At 44.9% G+C, this 13348-nt stretch overlaps 1 protein-coding gene across 7 annotated transcripts in view; it reads left to right on the top strand.

The window, feature by feature from the left end:
• Positions 1 to 13348, top strand: part of rbms3 (RNA binding motif, single stranded interacting protein) — a 255253-nt gene that overhangs the window by 101095 nt on the left and 140810 nt on the right. For 5 of the 7 annotated variants that reach the window (XM_034600748.1, XM_034600752.1, XM_034600750.1 and 2 more), the window contains one exon: positions 10218 to 10375. In XM_034600748.1, the coding sequence (XP_034456639.1) occupies positions 10218 to 10375 (158 nt within the window). The remainder of the gene's footprint in view (positions 1 to 10217; positions 10376 to 13348) is intronic. The other 2 variants (XM_034600749.1, XM_034600755.1) reach the window with 1 other exon arrangement.

Raw genomic sequence — 13348 nt, 5'->3', positions numbered from 1 at the left:
CAGCCAGTGATGATATTGTTCTTTATAATATAACAGTTATTAAATACTTTATTAAAATAAAAGACCTTACCTCCCTTGCAGCCTGTTGCTGTTATACAAACATGTCGTTTTGAATCTGAAGACTGAAAAATGACAGAATTCTTTAGCGTGTAAAGTGAATCCACTGTTAGCACGAGTAATGTTAACATTGCTCGGTTACACAAACAGTATGTAGTCCCTGTAACATCAGGCTGTGGGCACATAGTCAAACGTGCACACTGAGGTCAGCGTCAGGCTGTAACTCATGTGACTCGGCTGCTCTGGACCTTTGAGCCTATGCGCTGCTTCTGCACCAATTACAGCCTTATTTATGAATTTGAGCACAGATGACCTTCTGGCAAGAGGAGACATAAATTTGTTTGTCTGCACAGTGGTGTAACAAATGGCGTCCTGGGACAGCTCAAGCTTCCTCTCTATCAATCTGTCCCCTGTCTCTCTAGCTCTCTCCTCTTCTCCCTCTGGCATTCTCCACACCTCAGCAATAACTCTCATCAACTGGTCAGACGGTCAGTTATCTCGTCAGTCGTTAAGAAGAAGCAGTGAGTCGAACGAGTCAGTCTTCCCGGGCTGTCGAAGAAAGGCCAGTGAGGATATGGTTAATCTTATAGTAGAAGTGGAGGGGAAAAGGGAACGAGCCTCACAGTTGTGTTCTGTGTTATTCAGTCTCTGTGTTTCTGGATCTTCTCTTGCTGAAGCGTGTGAGAACATTTCAGGGCGCGATGCCAGCCCCGTGTGCGTGACTGGATGGGAAGACATTTGTCTCGGTGAGAGACAGGTATCGCTGAAAAAGAGCTAACCCCTGCGCTCTACTCCCCTTTCACACGGCCGTCTGTTTGTGCGTTCACTTCCTGTGAAAAAACATAACTGACTCCTGAAGAATGTGCCCAATTAGAGACAGAGAGTGAGGGGGGGGGGGGGGGCCTTCAGTGTGCGCTCGCTGTGGCGGCTGCTCTCTCGCTCTGATATCTGGTGATGTTTTACGCACAGATCGAGGTTCATAGTGAAACTGTGTCCAGAGGTCTGTGGATGGAGGCGTGTCCATACGGCGTAATGTTCAAAAGGCTGGAAATGCATTAAAATACAGTGACGAGGCTCAGTGAAATGAAAGAACACACATTTATTCTCATGTGACGTGTTCTATCTATCTCTCTTTCAGTCTATCCATCCATCCATTCATCCATCCATCCATCCTTCGGGCTTTCCAGCCATCCATCTGTCTATACATCCATCTGTCCCTCTGTCTGGCCATTTAGCCATCGTGCTATTGTCCATCCATCCATTCATCCATCCCAGATTTGAGGATTTGCCTCTTTCATTCTGTACTATTCCATTGTAAATAACAGTTTTTAGTTACTTTTTGACTGTTGGTCAGAGATGCTAAATAATCTGAAGTTTATGCTCTGGAAAGTTGATGGTAATTTTCCACTTCGTTCACAAATCATATAGATGAAATAATTAGACCACAATTTCGCTCGCCCAGCTCAGAACTGGGACCCGCCGATCAATCTGTAACCAGTATGATTATCTGTGGAGCCACAGTGTGACAGTCGATCAATTCCGAGGTGGTGGTTGCCAGTTTGGGTTTAAGTTGGACATCAAGGTTTTTTTTTCTTTTTCTTCCTCTCTCTTTCCACTATCTCTGTCGTCCTGTGTCCTTCCCTTGCTCCGTCTGCACCCGAGCATCTCTGCCCTCCCACTCCCTCGCTCCATCCATCCTGCAGTCTCCACTCCCACACTGGTGAGCTTGCAAACAGACCCAGCTGGCCATAATGATGACAAATCAGCCCAAATATTTACGTCCATCGAGTTTCACTTTGGCTCTGCCCACGGCTCGCTCCCTGCTCTTTTATTTTTTACAGATCTCTCTGCGTCGGTCCCCGCAATTGCCGCCAAACCGTCGTAATCGCTCTCCACAAACACACTTCAGCCCCTTTTATGTCACCTAAACACCGGCTGACTGTTAGTGTTCGCAGAGAATATCAAGTTTACGGTCGTTAGAGGTCTGATATAAACACGGCCAGCTCACGGTGTGTTTATGTAGATTTTTTTTGTGTGGGCTTGTAGTGACCGACCTGCTCTGTAAACGTGTTGTGCGTTTCATCTTCTGACAGGAAGTGTGTGTTTGTCCCAGGTCTGAGTCACTTTGCTGAAACTGAACTCGAGGACCTCACTGAGGGAGTAAGTTGCTTTAAGTGACGTGTAGGAAATGGATTTTTAAACAGTTTGAGCTGAAAAGACAGTTTGTTACAACTACGCTTTAATTTTAAGAAGCCATGTCTAATGTGCATTTCTTGACTGATTAAACTCAAGATTTTAAAAGTGTAAAGCATCGCACTGTTAAATTTTTAATCTGAGAAGAAAGAAAGATAAAAAATATGTCTCTGTACGTTTCAGAGAAATAATTTCTATATTTTGTTCACGTCAATTTATTTGAGTCAGTACGATGAGCAAACTGTGAGAAGCAAATACCACCCTAGTGCCTCCACCTCCGTTTTTATATAATGATATGCATTGCATCTACAGAAAGTACGATCAAAAGTAAACTACAGAGGAGTTTTATTATGAAAGGTGTTTCAAGCTTGCCATTCAAGTACCAAATGACTATATATCAAACATAAACGGTTGAAGATGTAACAATTCTTCATTAAAATGTGTAAAAACCATTAGACATATGTTATATATTCGTTGACTTGTGTACTTAGATTATCCAAAATATTTCCAACAATGCTCAAGCCCAGAGAAATTTAATTCAAGGTATCGGGACATATTGGTCGTCTTTTAATCGCTTCATATACGATTTACCCAAAGGCTTTGTCCTTCTATTCCATAACTTCCGGACCAAACGACAAATGACGAAGGAAAAACCCACCGTTAAAGAAATGGATCACGACTACTCATCGTCATTTACTGTTTAACGTGAATACAACTTTATCCATGAACATGGTTTGCACCTGAAGTAGATTTTCATCAAATGGTGGTGAAGACAACAGCTCCCATGATCCCACGCTGCTTCACAACGTTCACAACTAGGTCTTTTGTTATTGTTTTGATTGAGAGACCTCTATAGCAGCCGAAGTTACGTTTTGAAGTAGACGCACATTAAAGCACGACGACACAACAATATCACAAAAAAAATCCTGAGTCGTAAATGTAAATCTAACATTTTATCAGAGCCACATCTTCCATTTGCATTAACTTTTTTAAGCTTGTGAGCAGTTCAATCTCTGTGTCAATTTGTAATAATATCAGAGCAGTATTACGATATGATGCCTTCCTCTGCAGATAAAAGTCTTATTGAAGAAAAAGTTTGTTTCTAGGTCATTCACTTGCATTGTTGTTCCTTGCACATACTTACTTTTAGTCTTTTAAACTGTGGTTATTCGAGACTAATTACCGATCCCACCGTGCTTCTCTGGATGAGAATTTAATTCTGATAAAAGAAGTGTAAATCAATGAATCAGCTAAAAGGCAATGCACCTTTGGTCCCCAGATTTACAAGCGCTAATGGCGCCGCAGTTTTCCAATGAATTACATTATCTTCTGACACAAATGCACCATTTTGTGCAGATCTACTGTAGTAAAAATGATGCATCTCAGACCCACCACTATTTCCCCATTATGTCATCCCCTCGCAGATAAAATGGACGACTCTGTGTTCTAAGCGATGCGGCCACATAAAGCATCTCCTGTTTACCTCCATAGCTCTTGTCCTCACTGTCAGATAACATATATGTATCCTATCTCTCTCCCTGGTGGGAAAAGATATGGTCTGTATTTTAACTCTGGGGGCTGTGGATCCAGACTCATGGGTCCTGACACGGAACACAACATCTCACTTATCTGCCCCAAAGAGGAAGAGAGAGGGAGAGACAGAAAGAACGGGAACGGGACTCAGTAGAGCGAATACCTCCACCAAGGCCAGAACAGTCCCCTTATGAAACCACATTCAAATTCACTAGATCCACATTATTATTTGGATCCACACAAAATTGTGCACACACTCGGAAATATCAGTCCCCTTAACATGCCTGATTATTTTTCATCACAATTATTCCCTAAGAATGTGATTACAAATTTTTTATTGGATTCTTCCTTGGCTCGTGTCCCATCCTCTCACCAAATTCCGTGGAAAACCGTTGTTTGTGTGCGATCTTGCCCACAAACAAACATACAAACCAGCCAACAAACTAGATTGGCACTCAGGAGAGTACATACCTCCACCAAGGCCCAATAGCCCCCTTAAATTCAATCAAGCCAAACCAAATTGCACACACTCGTACGAACCAGCTCCTTAAATATGCCTACAAGATCCATTAATTACTCCCAGGGAAATCAGTGCAGGGAAAGAAAGTGACAACACAATTCCTGCATCCGTGCTCTGATCCTGATCTACACCAAAATTAAAGAGGTTCTTCCCTCACAAATCTTTTTTGCTTAACCTTGCTTTCAAGCGAACCAGTAAACAAACGGACGGCACTGAGAACCTAACCTCCCTGGTGGAGGTAATGAAATAGCTGGAAGGAATAAGACGAGTATAAGAAAGCGAGGCAGAGAACCAGGAGGAAATAAAGAGCCCCATCTCCTGCTTTCAAAGAAACAGAAGATGGAACAATCAGCATATTTAGAATTGCCCCGCTGCATTGTCCACAGCAGTGTTGGCTCACCAGCATCTCACAAGGCTTTTTGTTTTTATAGAGGGAGAAGGCCAGCAGACTGTTGGAACCACAGCGAGAATTATAAATTACTTTTATATACTTGAATCCGTCTTATTCCTTTATTCACTCCATCTTTTTCCCTCTTCTTCTTTTTTGGGGGGGGTTTGGCTCCTCTCTCAGGCTTCACGTAGCTTCACCTCCTTCATACCTGCACCTCTCTCCCCTGCTTCTTTCCCTCCTCTTCTCCGTTCCTCCTGCACAATCTCCCCCCTTGCAGCCAGAGCATTCTTTTGTCTTCAATTAGGATGCATTTGGCTGTAAAATAAACAAAAAAAGTACCGTTGCATTCCCAGGTGAGCCGGGGGATGATTTGCTATTCACTCCTCTGGCTGTGGGTTTACCTCGAAAGACAAAGAGTGAAAGAGCGAGGCGTGGAGACGAGAGGCAAAAAATAAAGGAGGACGGGCAATCGCTCTCTTCCTCCCGTCTCTCAGTGTCCCTCCCCCTCTTCTCTCCTCGGCATTGAGATGCAGCCGCCGCTCTCAAAACACATGTTTAAGGGCTAAAGGTTTGGAACCAGCAATCCAGGATGGATGGGGGATTTGTGTTCCCCTCGTGCTTGAAGGCTGTTGTGAATGCAGCCGACCGCCGAGCTAGCTGTTAGTTCTGGCAGTTGGGAAGCGATGCCTCTGGGACCGTGCTTGTCTTTAAGTGTCTTTGCCAGCATGAATTAATGGAGGATAAACTGAGAGGCTTTGTTCTTCAATTTAAGGAGACGGCTTGTCATTTTTTTATTATTTTTTTGGCCGTTTTTTTTCTCACTGTGTGTGTGAAACAAACAAATAGAAAAATCGCACAAGCACCCTCCTGCATGGTGACAGCTGATGTGGAGTGGTGGTGCACAGGCCGCAGGGGGGGTTTGGGTCGGGTTGGGTTGGTTTACTGGTATCGACAGCGCGGCCTTGTCTGGCCCCGTGCCAGTGTAGAGCTGGTTCTCGCTGGCTGCTCCGGCCTCCTATAAATCAGGGCCAATTACCACGCTGGTGCACAGCCGCCTCTCCTCCAGTCGCAGCCCTGCCCTGCAGAGGGCAGGGAGGAAGGGAGAGAGGCAGGGAAGCCACAACCCTGCTTTCGTTCCAATTACTGCTTGAGCTTCTCTGTGTTTACTCACATGGAATGGTCTCGCAATTTTTATACAAGCAGGAAACCACTTTATCTGGGGATATAATCAACTTGGAAAAAAAAAAGGGAAACCCAACTTAGCAGGTGCTGCCTGCCTGGAATTTGAATGCGTTACGTGATTGAAAAGTTAAATTCGACTTTTCCCAGACTTCATTCTTCCTCAGCTCTCATTTCTAAAAGCCACCTTTTCCCCCCTTTTAGATAAAGTTAAGGATTAATTATAAGAAAATTGGCCTATTTCCAAAGTTAAATAAACAATTTCAAAATCCCTCGGGATTATCTAAAAACTGCATTCTCACAGAGCTGCCAACATCACTCACAGAATGCAAAACAATTTAATACAAGGTGCAGATGCTGTATGGAGAGAATACATGAACAATGCACAACAACAACACGACACACACAGAGCCAGATCAGGTAAGTAAGTATTATTTTCAGTGACAGACAGGGTGCGTTGTCCTTAGAATGTGCAGCGCAGCGCCGTGCGCCCTCAGCCTATGCAACGTACGCCAGATTTATCATCCTCACTTAATACACTCATAAACATTCCCTGGCATGTCACCGAGGCTGTGAACCCCGCTGCACGACTGGCTCGGTAAATTGGGCCTGTGTAAACCATTCTGCTCGTCTAAAATACAGTGCAGCAAATTGAAATCCCCGGTAAGCCTCTGTAGCAGCGTGTCACAGCTGGGTAGGGAGGAGGGAAAATGGAGCTTTTTCTCATTTACCACCTGGAGATTTTTTGAAGTGTCATAACCAGCTCTTCTCCCACCCCCCTCCTCTACTTCTCCCTTTAAACTCTTCTTTATCCTCTTCTTCTTTGTTCCTCTTTTCTTTCTTCTCAATCCTTCCTTCTCCCGCCGCTCTGTCGCCGAAACGCGCTTTGTCAAGTGCTGTATTCAATCCTCATCATTCTGACACATGAGGCCTGTATTTATTATATATTTGAGAAGCCGGATATTACAGGGCGACAGGCTGAGGGTAAACAGAGTCACGAAAACCGTCCGGAAAGATAAACAAGCTCAGTTGTTAACCTCCAGTGGGGCGAGCAGAGGAAGCGGAGAGAAAACTAGATTTAAAACTAAAGAAGGGGGAAACATTTTGTGGTTGTGTGTGTGTGTGTGTGTATGTGTGTTTTCTAATTTCTCTCATGCATGTTCTAGCTCAAGCATGTATATACACACATTACCCTGGACAGGGCTCATTAAAATGGCAGAATTTGTACATTTCTCCCGTATGTACAATTTTCAGGAGTGGTCCCGGTATTTTGTCAATATTAAAATAAAACCAATTAACCATTAAATCCACTAAGTCGTCGGGAATGTGAGAAAAAACCCACTCGGCCCTTCCCACCTTCCAGCAGTCTCCGCTGTTCTGAGACCTTCGGCACCTACTCCATCCTTCAACCCCATGGGAGGGAGGGAGGGGGGCGTCTTCCGGCTTTTTTCTTTCCCCTTGGACAACCCTGCTCTCTGCCCTCTCCCCTCTCCCCTCTCCCCTAACACTGTAAGTAATGAGCTGCTTCTGACCCTCCATGCCTCATTGTGTAAGATTTGAGCATCTGACCTTAAAAAATGAAAGCAAATCGATAGGGCGGGACACATGAATTCCAAAGCCCAGGATGCAAGCCAAGCCTGGAGCCGAGGGAGGCGGAGGAGGATAAGGAGGAGGGCTGTGTGAATATTACTGAAGGGCTAAAACAAAAAAAAAAGAAAAGAAGGAAAGCTTTTGAAATGAGAGAGAGGCTTTCAATTAACCTTCAGCGCCGGCAGTAAGTCTGTGTAGTGTCTCCTGTTTGTACTGCTGGATTTGTATGTGTCATGCAGTATGTTAAGTACTGTGTGTATAATTTAAGCTAAAGTGGACCAGGGAGGAATAAAACTAAGAGGTGAGGGGAGGAGGAGGAAAAGGTGAAAGCCTCAAAGTCGATGCTTGAACTACAGCTGTGCATGTTCCTGTGAGTGGGAGTAAATAACTCCCATGGAGCTCTCAGGAGATTAAGATTCTTCTCTTCTCCGGCCACAACATGGACTCATGAGCGACTGGAGACGGCTCCTCCATTTCTTTCATTGAAGCCGATGAATCCAGGGCTACCGAAACAGTGTGAGACGTCTGCTGGTGGAGGAGGGGAATTGGAATGTGTGGGTGAGAAGGTGTGTGTGTGTGTTTGTGTGTGTGTGCAACTTGAGACTCCATTTGTGGACAACAGCATTTGAAGTAGATTCAAAACAGTTTTATTTGTATAGCGCCAAATCACAGCATGTGTCATATCAAGGCACAATTCCCACAATGAGCAAACAAAGGAAGAAACCTCCAACAGAAGAGATGCTCTCTAGTACATATACGTCATATTAACCTATACAGTTATAAGCTCATACTATAGATTAGTTTTTGTTGTTTTTTTACCACTCACAGACGTTAGGGGTGATTTGGGGTTAAGCATCTTACCCAATAACACAACTTGTAGTACAGACTGGAGGAGCTGGGGATTGAACCAGCGACCAACTGGTTAGTGGATGACCCGCTCCACCTCCTGAGCCACAGAGTTTTTATATACTATAACCACAGGTCTTTTATAGCCATATTTCAGTTAGTATGTCGACAAGAACTTTAATATTTCATCTCCAGGGATCTGAGAGACTTTCTATCCCTGCTCTGAATTTACTGAGGCCCTCTGACCTGACGTCCTCCACAGACTGGGACTGGTCTTGATTTAGCTGATACTTGAGTTGCCTCAGAGGACCAACAGCAGCTCTGGGGATGGTTCACTGTACTTGACTGTATGAGCGACTGTGTGAAAAAGGTGTTATGTGGTGTGGGTGGGTGTGTGTGTGTGCACTCTTGGATGATGTGTACAGTGTGTGTGCGTCCAGCACAGCGAGCGGCTGCCCATCAGTTCCACTTAGCTCAGCGTGGTAATTAGCTGGCCATTGATGGACGTGGCTCCCTCTTCACGCTCTAGGGACCCCGGCTCTTTGTCTGAGGAGGGGAAGGCGACACGCTGGCATGGCACACACGCTTAAAATAGCGCATCAAATCAGCCATGCTCCGGCAGCCGCTGCTAACGTGTAGGGCGGATTGGGGGGGCTATTGGTGTGTGTGTGTGTGTGTGTGTCCGTGTGTGTGTGTCCGTGTGTGTGTGAGCAACCCTGCTGCTGTGTTTTTAAGGCAAAGTATGAGGTCTTCAGGTTCTCTCTGGGGAGGGTGAAGGGTTAACATGGTTAACTGAAGCTGGTGGTGGTATTTATTCATGTCCCCCTCTCACCCTGACCATTTATTCTTTCTCTGTTTCATCCATCACTCACTTACTTTATTGCACTGTGCATCGTCTCTCTCTCTCTCTCTCTCTCTTTCCCTCATCGCTCACTCCTCTCTCCAAGTGTTTCTCTCCCTTTCTCCGTCTCCCTCTCTCTCTCTCTCTCTCTCTCTCTCTCTCTCTCTCTCTCTCTCTCTCTCCGCTCATGCCCACAGGGCCCTGCTTCTCTCTTCCTGTCACTTTGTGCAGTGTCCCTGCAATAGAGATATAAATGGGCTGTGAGCAGGGGGCCCTGACTCCTATACCATAAATCTACACTAACAGCACAACAGGCACATGAGCAGAGCAGAGGAGGGGAGAGAAGGGAAGAGAGGGGGAGAAAAAGAAAGTGTGGGGGGGGAATCATATAACTAATGTATTTTGAATATATTTATGATAGAGATTATACTGGGGGGGGAAATAGACATATTGAGATGTTTATGAAATAGGCTGGAGAGGATTACTGTGTCAAGATATCACACCCATGGAGGTGTAAATTGTTTTACAGTGAGATGAAATTGGTTTTGAGGGTATGAATAGTAAGCAGGAAGTTGCCATCACTTAAAACTGTTTATAAGCTGCCGGGTGCCTCATGAACCCTAATTTCACACATTCCCCCCGGGGGAAAATGTTTACTTAACATTAAAGTCCCGAGGTTAGTTAAAAAATGAACACCCTGAAAATGAACCAGTGGCTTTTTACTGCATCACTGGGTGTTAATGACGCCATGAATTCTCATTGTGTGGACTCCTTGTGTCTCCTGTCACGGGACAGATTTTCCCAAGGATGGAACAAGAACCTAGTGGAAGTTTAGTTTAGTCAAGAAGACAAGAAAAATGTTACCTAGCCGTGCTTTGTTATTTGGCGCTGGATCCTCATCCCTGATCTCGTGTCTTCTCTGTCCTCCAGCTGCCCGTTATTGTTTCTGTCTCAGAAACGTTCAATTCTACTGTTTTCACACCTTTCACTCACCGTGTCTTAAAATTAAAACCTGTAATTTGGTTATTTGTGCTGAATCTTTCCCCTTCTCTCTGTTCTCTTCCCAGCAGCCCTATGCTCCACCCCCTCATCCGATGGCTCCTCCCAGCCCCAGCACCAACAGCTGCAGCCACGGAGGGGCGGAGCAGCTGAGCAAGACCAACCTTTATATCCGAGGCCTGCCACCCGGGACCACCGACCAGGACCTCATCAAACTCTGCCAACCGTAAGTCCTGGGAACCATTACAGTTAAATGCGGCGTTTGTGCTGTCACTCCTGTCAGTGCCACTTTGTAAATCTCACCTTAAGTAGGGGATTTAATAGTTGCATTCTTACGTGGTCTACGTGGCCATTATATGCTTCTCGTCACTGTAGGTATTAAACAGTGCGTGGAGCTCCCAGCTCAGTGCAGCCAATATAAATGTCCGCACTGATTTATATTATTCTGGAAACTTGAATGTTTCTCCATACATTCCACAGTAACGTTAGTGTGAGAAAAAAAAAAAAGATCATTTGTCAATTATTATGATCGTGTCAGTGATTTCTTTCATTGGAAAGTGGATATTGGATGTAATCGTTATGAGAGAAAAATCGAATCCATATACACTGGAAGTCCTAATTTGAGCTGTCATCTTTGAAATAGACAGTATTTCAAGTTGAAAGATGATGAAGATGTTTAACGAAGAGGGAAAACTTCTCTGTATCTTGTCTCGCAGTCGAAACAAGTGGAATGGGGGGAGATTCCCCCGACAAGATCATATTTCAGTAAGTTGCTGAATAAATAGCTGACAGCCCGGAGACACAAGAGACATTTTGTGCAGATGATGTTGTACTTAGACGAAGATGGAAAACCAATTTGCGTTTGCGAAGCAGTCGAAAGAATTTACAGTGGCTGTAGCTCATGGGCGTCAAACCGCGGGAGCGAACAGCCAAGTCAAATGTCAAGCTAAGCAGATCCACCTGGACCCCAGTCGCTGTGGGCTCAGTCTGTCTGTCGTTAAAAAAATCGTTCTCGTGATTAACTAAACCAAACAACTGCTCTCACTTTATTTTTTGGACAAGAGAACAAGCCCGTATTCAGGAGTCCACATAGATATGTTCATGCATCTGCGTTTCTGTGTGTATTTGTAATAAAACATCACATAAGGTAAACAGTGCAGTAAAAAAAGACGTGCACAGACTCCACATTTGTCCTTGTGGTAGCTGTACAGTATATACACACAAATGATATATTAAAGGTCTTAAATGACAAAGTGATCAAACTAACACACTCGCCTCTCGCAGGAATGAAAAAGGGTCCATGTGCTATACCTTCCACACCCCATTAAACCGCTACCAACTGTGTGTATTTTAGAGACACACACAACGGCACTCGTAAAAAATCTGCCAAGTGCTCTTGATAGAGCAAACACACACACACACACACACACACGCACACACACACACACACACACACACACATGCACACATGCACACCTGCCTGCACACAGCTTAATAAGGCAGAATAAAGCTTAGATTGGACCACCTCCCCCAGGAATCACAGACCAAGACCTCATCAAGCTGGAACACACAGTCACGGGGGCTTTCACTCTCTCTCTCTCTCTCTCCCCCTCTCCCTCTCTCTCTCTCTCTCTCTCCTGGTCTCTCTCTCCTTGTCTCTCTCCTTGTCTCTGTCTCTCACACACAATCACATACAACCACACACACACACACAAGCAGCTTTGTTCGGCTCCATTAGGCCCTTTCACTTCTAAAATGGCGAAAAAGGGGGTCAAGATCATTAATGGAGACAAGGCCAGCAGATTGTGAAATACAGGCCATGAGCGAGTCTGTCTAGTTGCATAACCTTTCCTTGGCCATATTTCCAGAAATGTCTTGGTCAAACGCGGCCAATTATTCAATGATCCTTTGGAGACAGGAACATGCTGTCCAGTGTGTTTGGTAATGCTCCCGGTTACCATGTCATAAGTCATGCATTTATTCTTGATACTGACCCATCGGAATTCCATTAGCCTGACAGGCGGACCGATAAGATTTGGAAAAGCACTCAGCATTTTGGCATTGCATATCTCTTGCTTAGCTCCAGCATCCACTCTGTTACACTGAGTTGAACAGTTTCAATTTCATTTCTAATTCCATGTGATCTTGAATGTTTTGAGCAATTCTGTTTAGAAGGGCAAACCAAGTCGGAGCTTATGTAAAACACCCGGGGAGTCTGCATGTTTGTGAGTCTAGATTTGCATTCTAATATATAGCCTTGCTCCCGCCGACTCTGTGTGTTACTGCTTGGATCTGTCGTGCTGTCCTCTAGTGGCTCAGCTTTTTCCACGGCTTCCTCTGTCTCGCTCTCTTTTCTTACATTTCCCATCCGTCCCTCTGTGTGTATCGCCCGCACAATAGCCCCCAAGGTTGCTTGAGGTGTGCCAGTGAAAATCCAGTGCCACTGAAACTTTAATTAGCCAGACCGTGTTTCAGTGGCTGGCGGGTGGCAGCATTCAAGAAAAGGTCATGCAACTGTTCTGCAGTCTGCAGCACCCTTGGTTCCCCTCAGGTTTTTTTTAATATATATATATATATATATATATTTCGCAGATGCCCGCTCCCCCTACAGCACCCAGCACCCCCCCTCCTGGCCCTCAGCCCATCAGCTCTCCCGGGGAGACTCTCTGTTAAACATAAACGCTCACTAAATGCACTGTAGTTTTAGGAAAATGAGAACTGGGGGAGTTTCAGTCACATTAGCTGGCCTAGCAATTTTTCCTCATCACTATCTATCGGCTCTCTCGAGGATTACTATATAAGTTTGTGTGTGTGTGTGTGTGTGTGTGTGGTTTGAAAGGCAGCTCTTGCCAACCTGGTTCACCTAATATCTCGAAAGTGGACATGCTGCCGCCCAACTGATGCATTCTTGACATCAGGCCATATTGTAGCTGCTGATTGGAGGCTGTTGCACATCGTCTGAGCGATGCCAAAAAATAAATGCCTTCTACTGTTGCTGTAACCCCCCGTCTTTGTGAACCCGTCATGGGTTCAGTTACCCGCATCATGGCCTTCCAACCTCTCAAAAATCACAGTTCTTGCAGAAGTTTGAATTTCTAGATTTAAAAACTCCTCATTTTGGTCAATGTTATTTCAAAAGAGAAAGAGACATCCCTACCTGTGAAGATAGCACCGTAACAAATGCTAAATAAATATTGCA

This window comes from Hippoglossus hippoglossus, chromosome 11, assembly GCF_009819705.1.
Source record: "Hippoglossus hippoglossus isolate fHipHip1 chromosome 11, fHipHip1.pri, whole genome shotgun sequence".
Classification (NCBI taxonomy): domain Eukaryota; kingdom Metazoa; phylum Chordata; class Actinopteri; order Pleuronectiformes; family Pleuronectidae; genus Hippoglossus; species Hippoglossus hippoglossus.
Note: the sequence above shows the minus strand (reverse complement) of the source record. Positions and strands in the feature narration are given on the sequence as shown.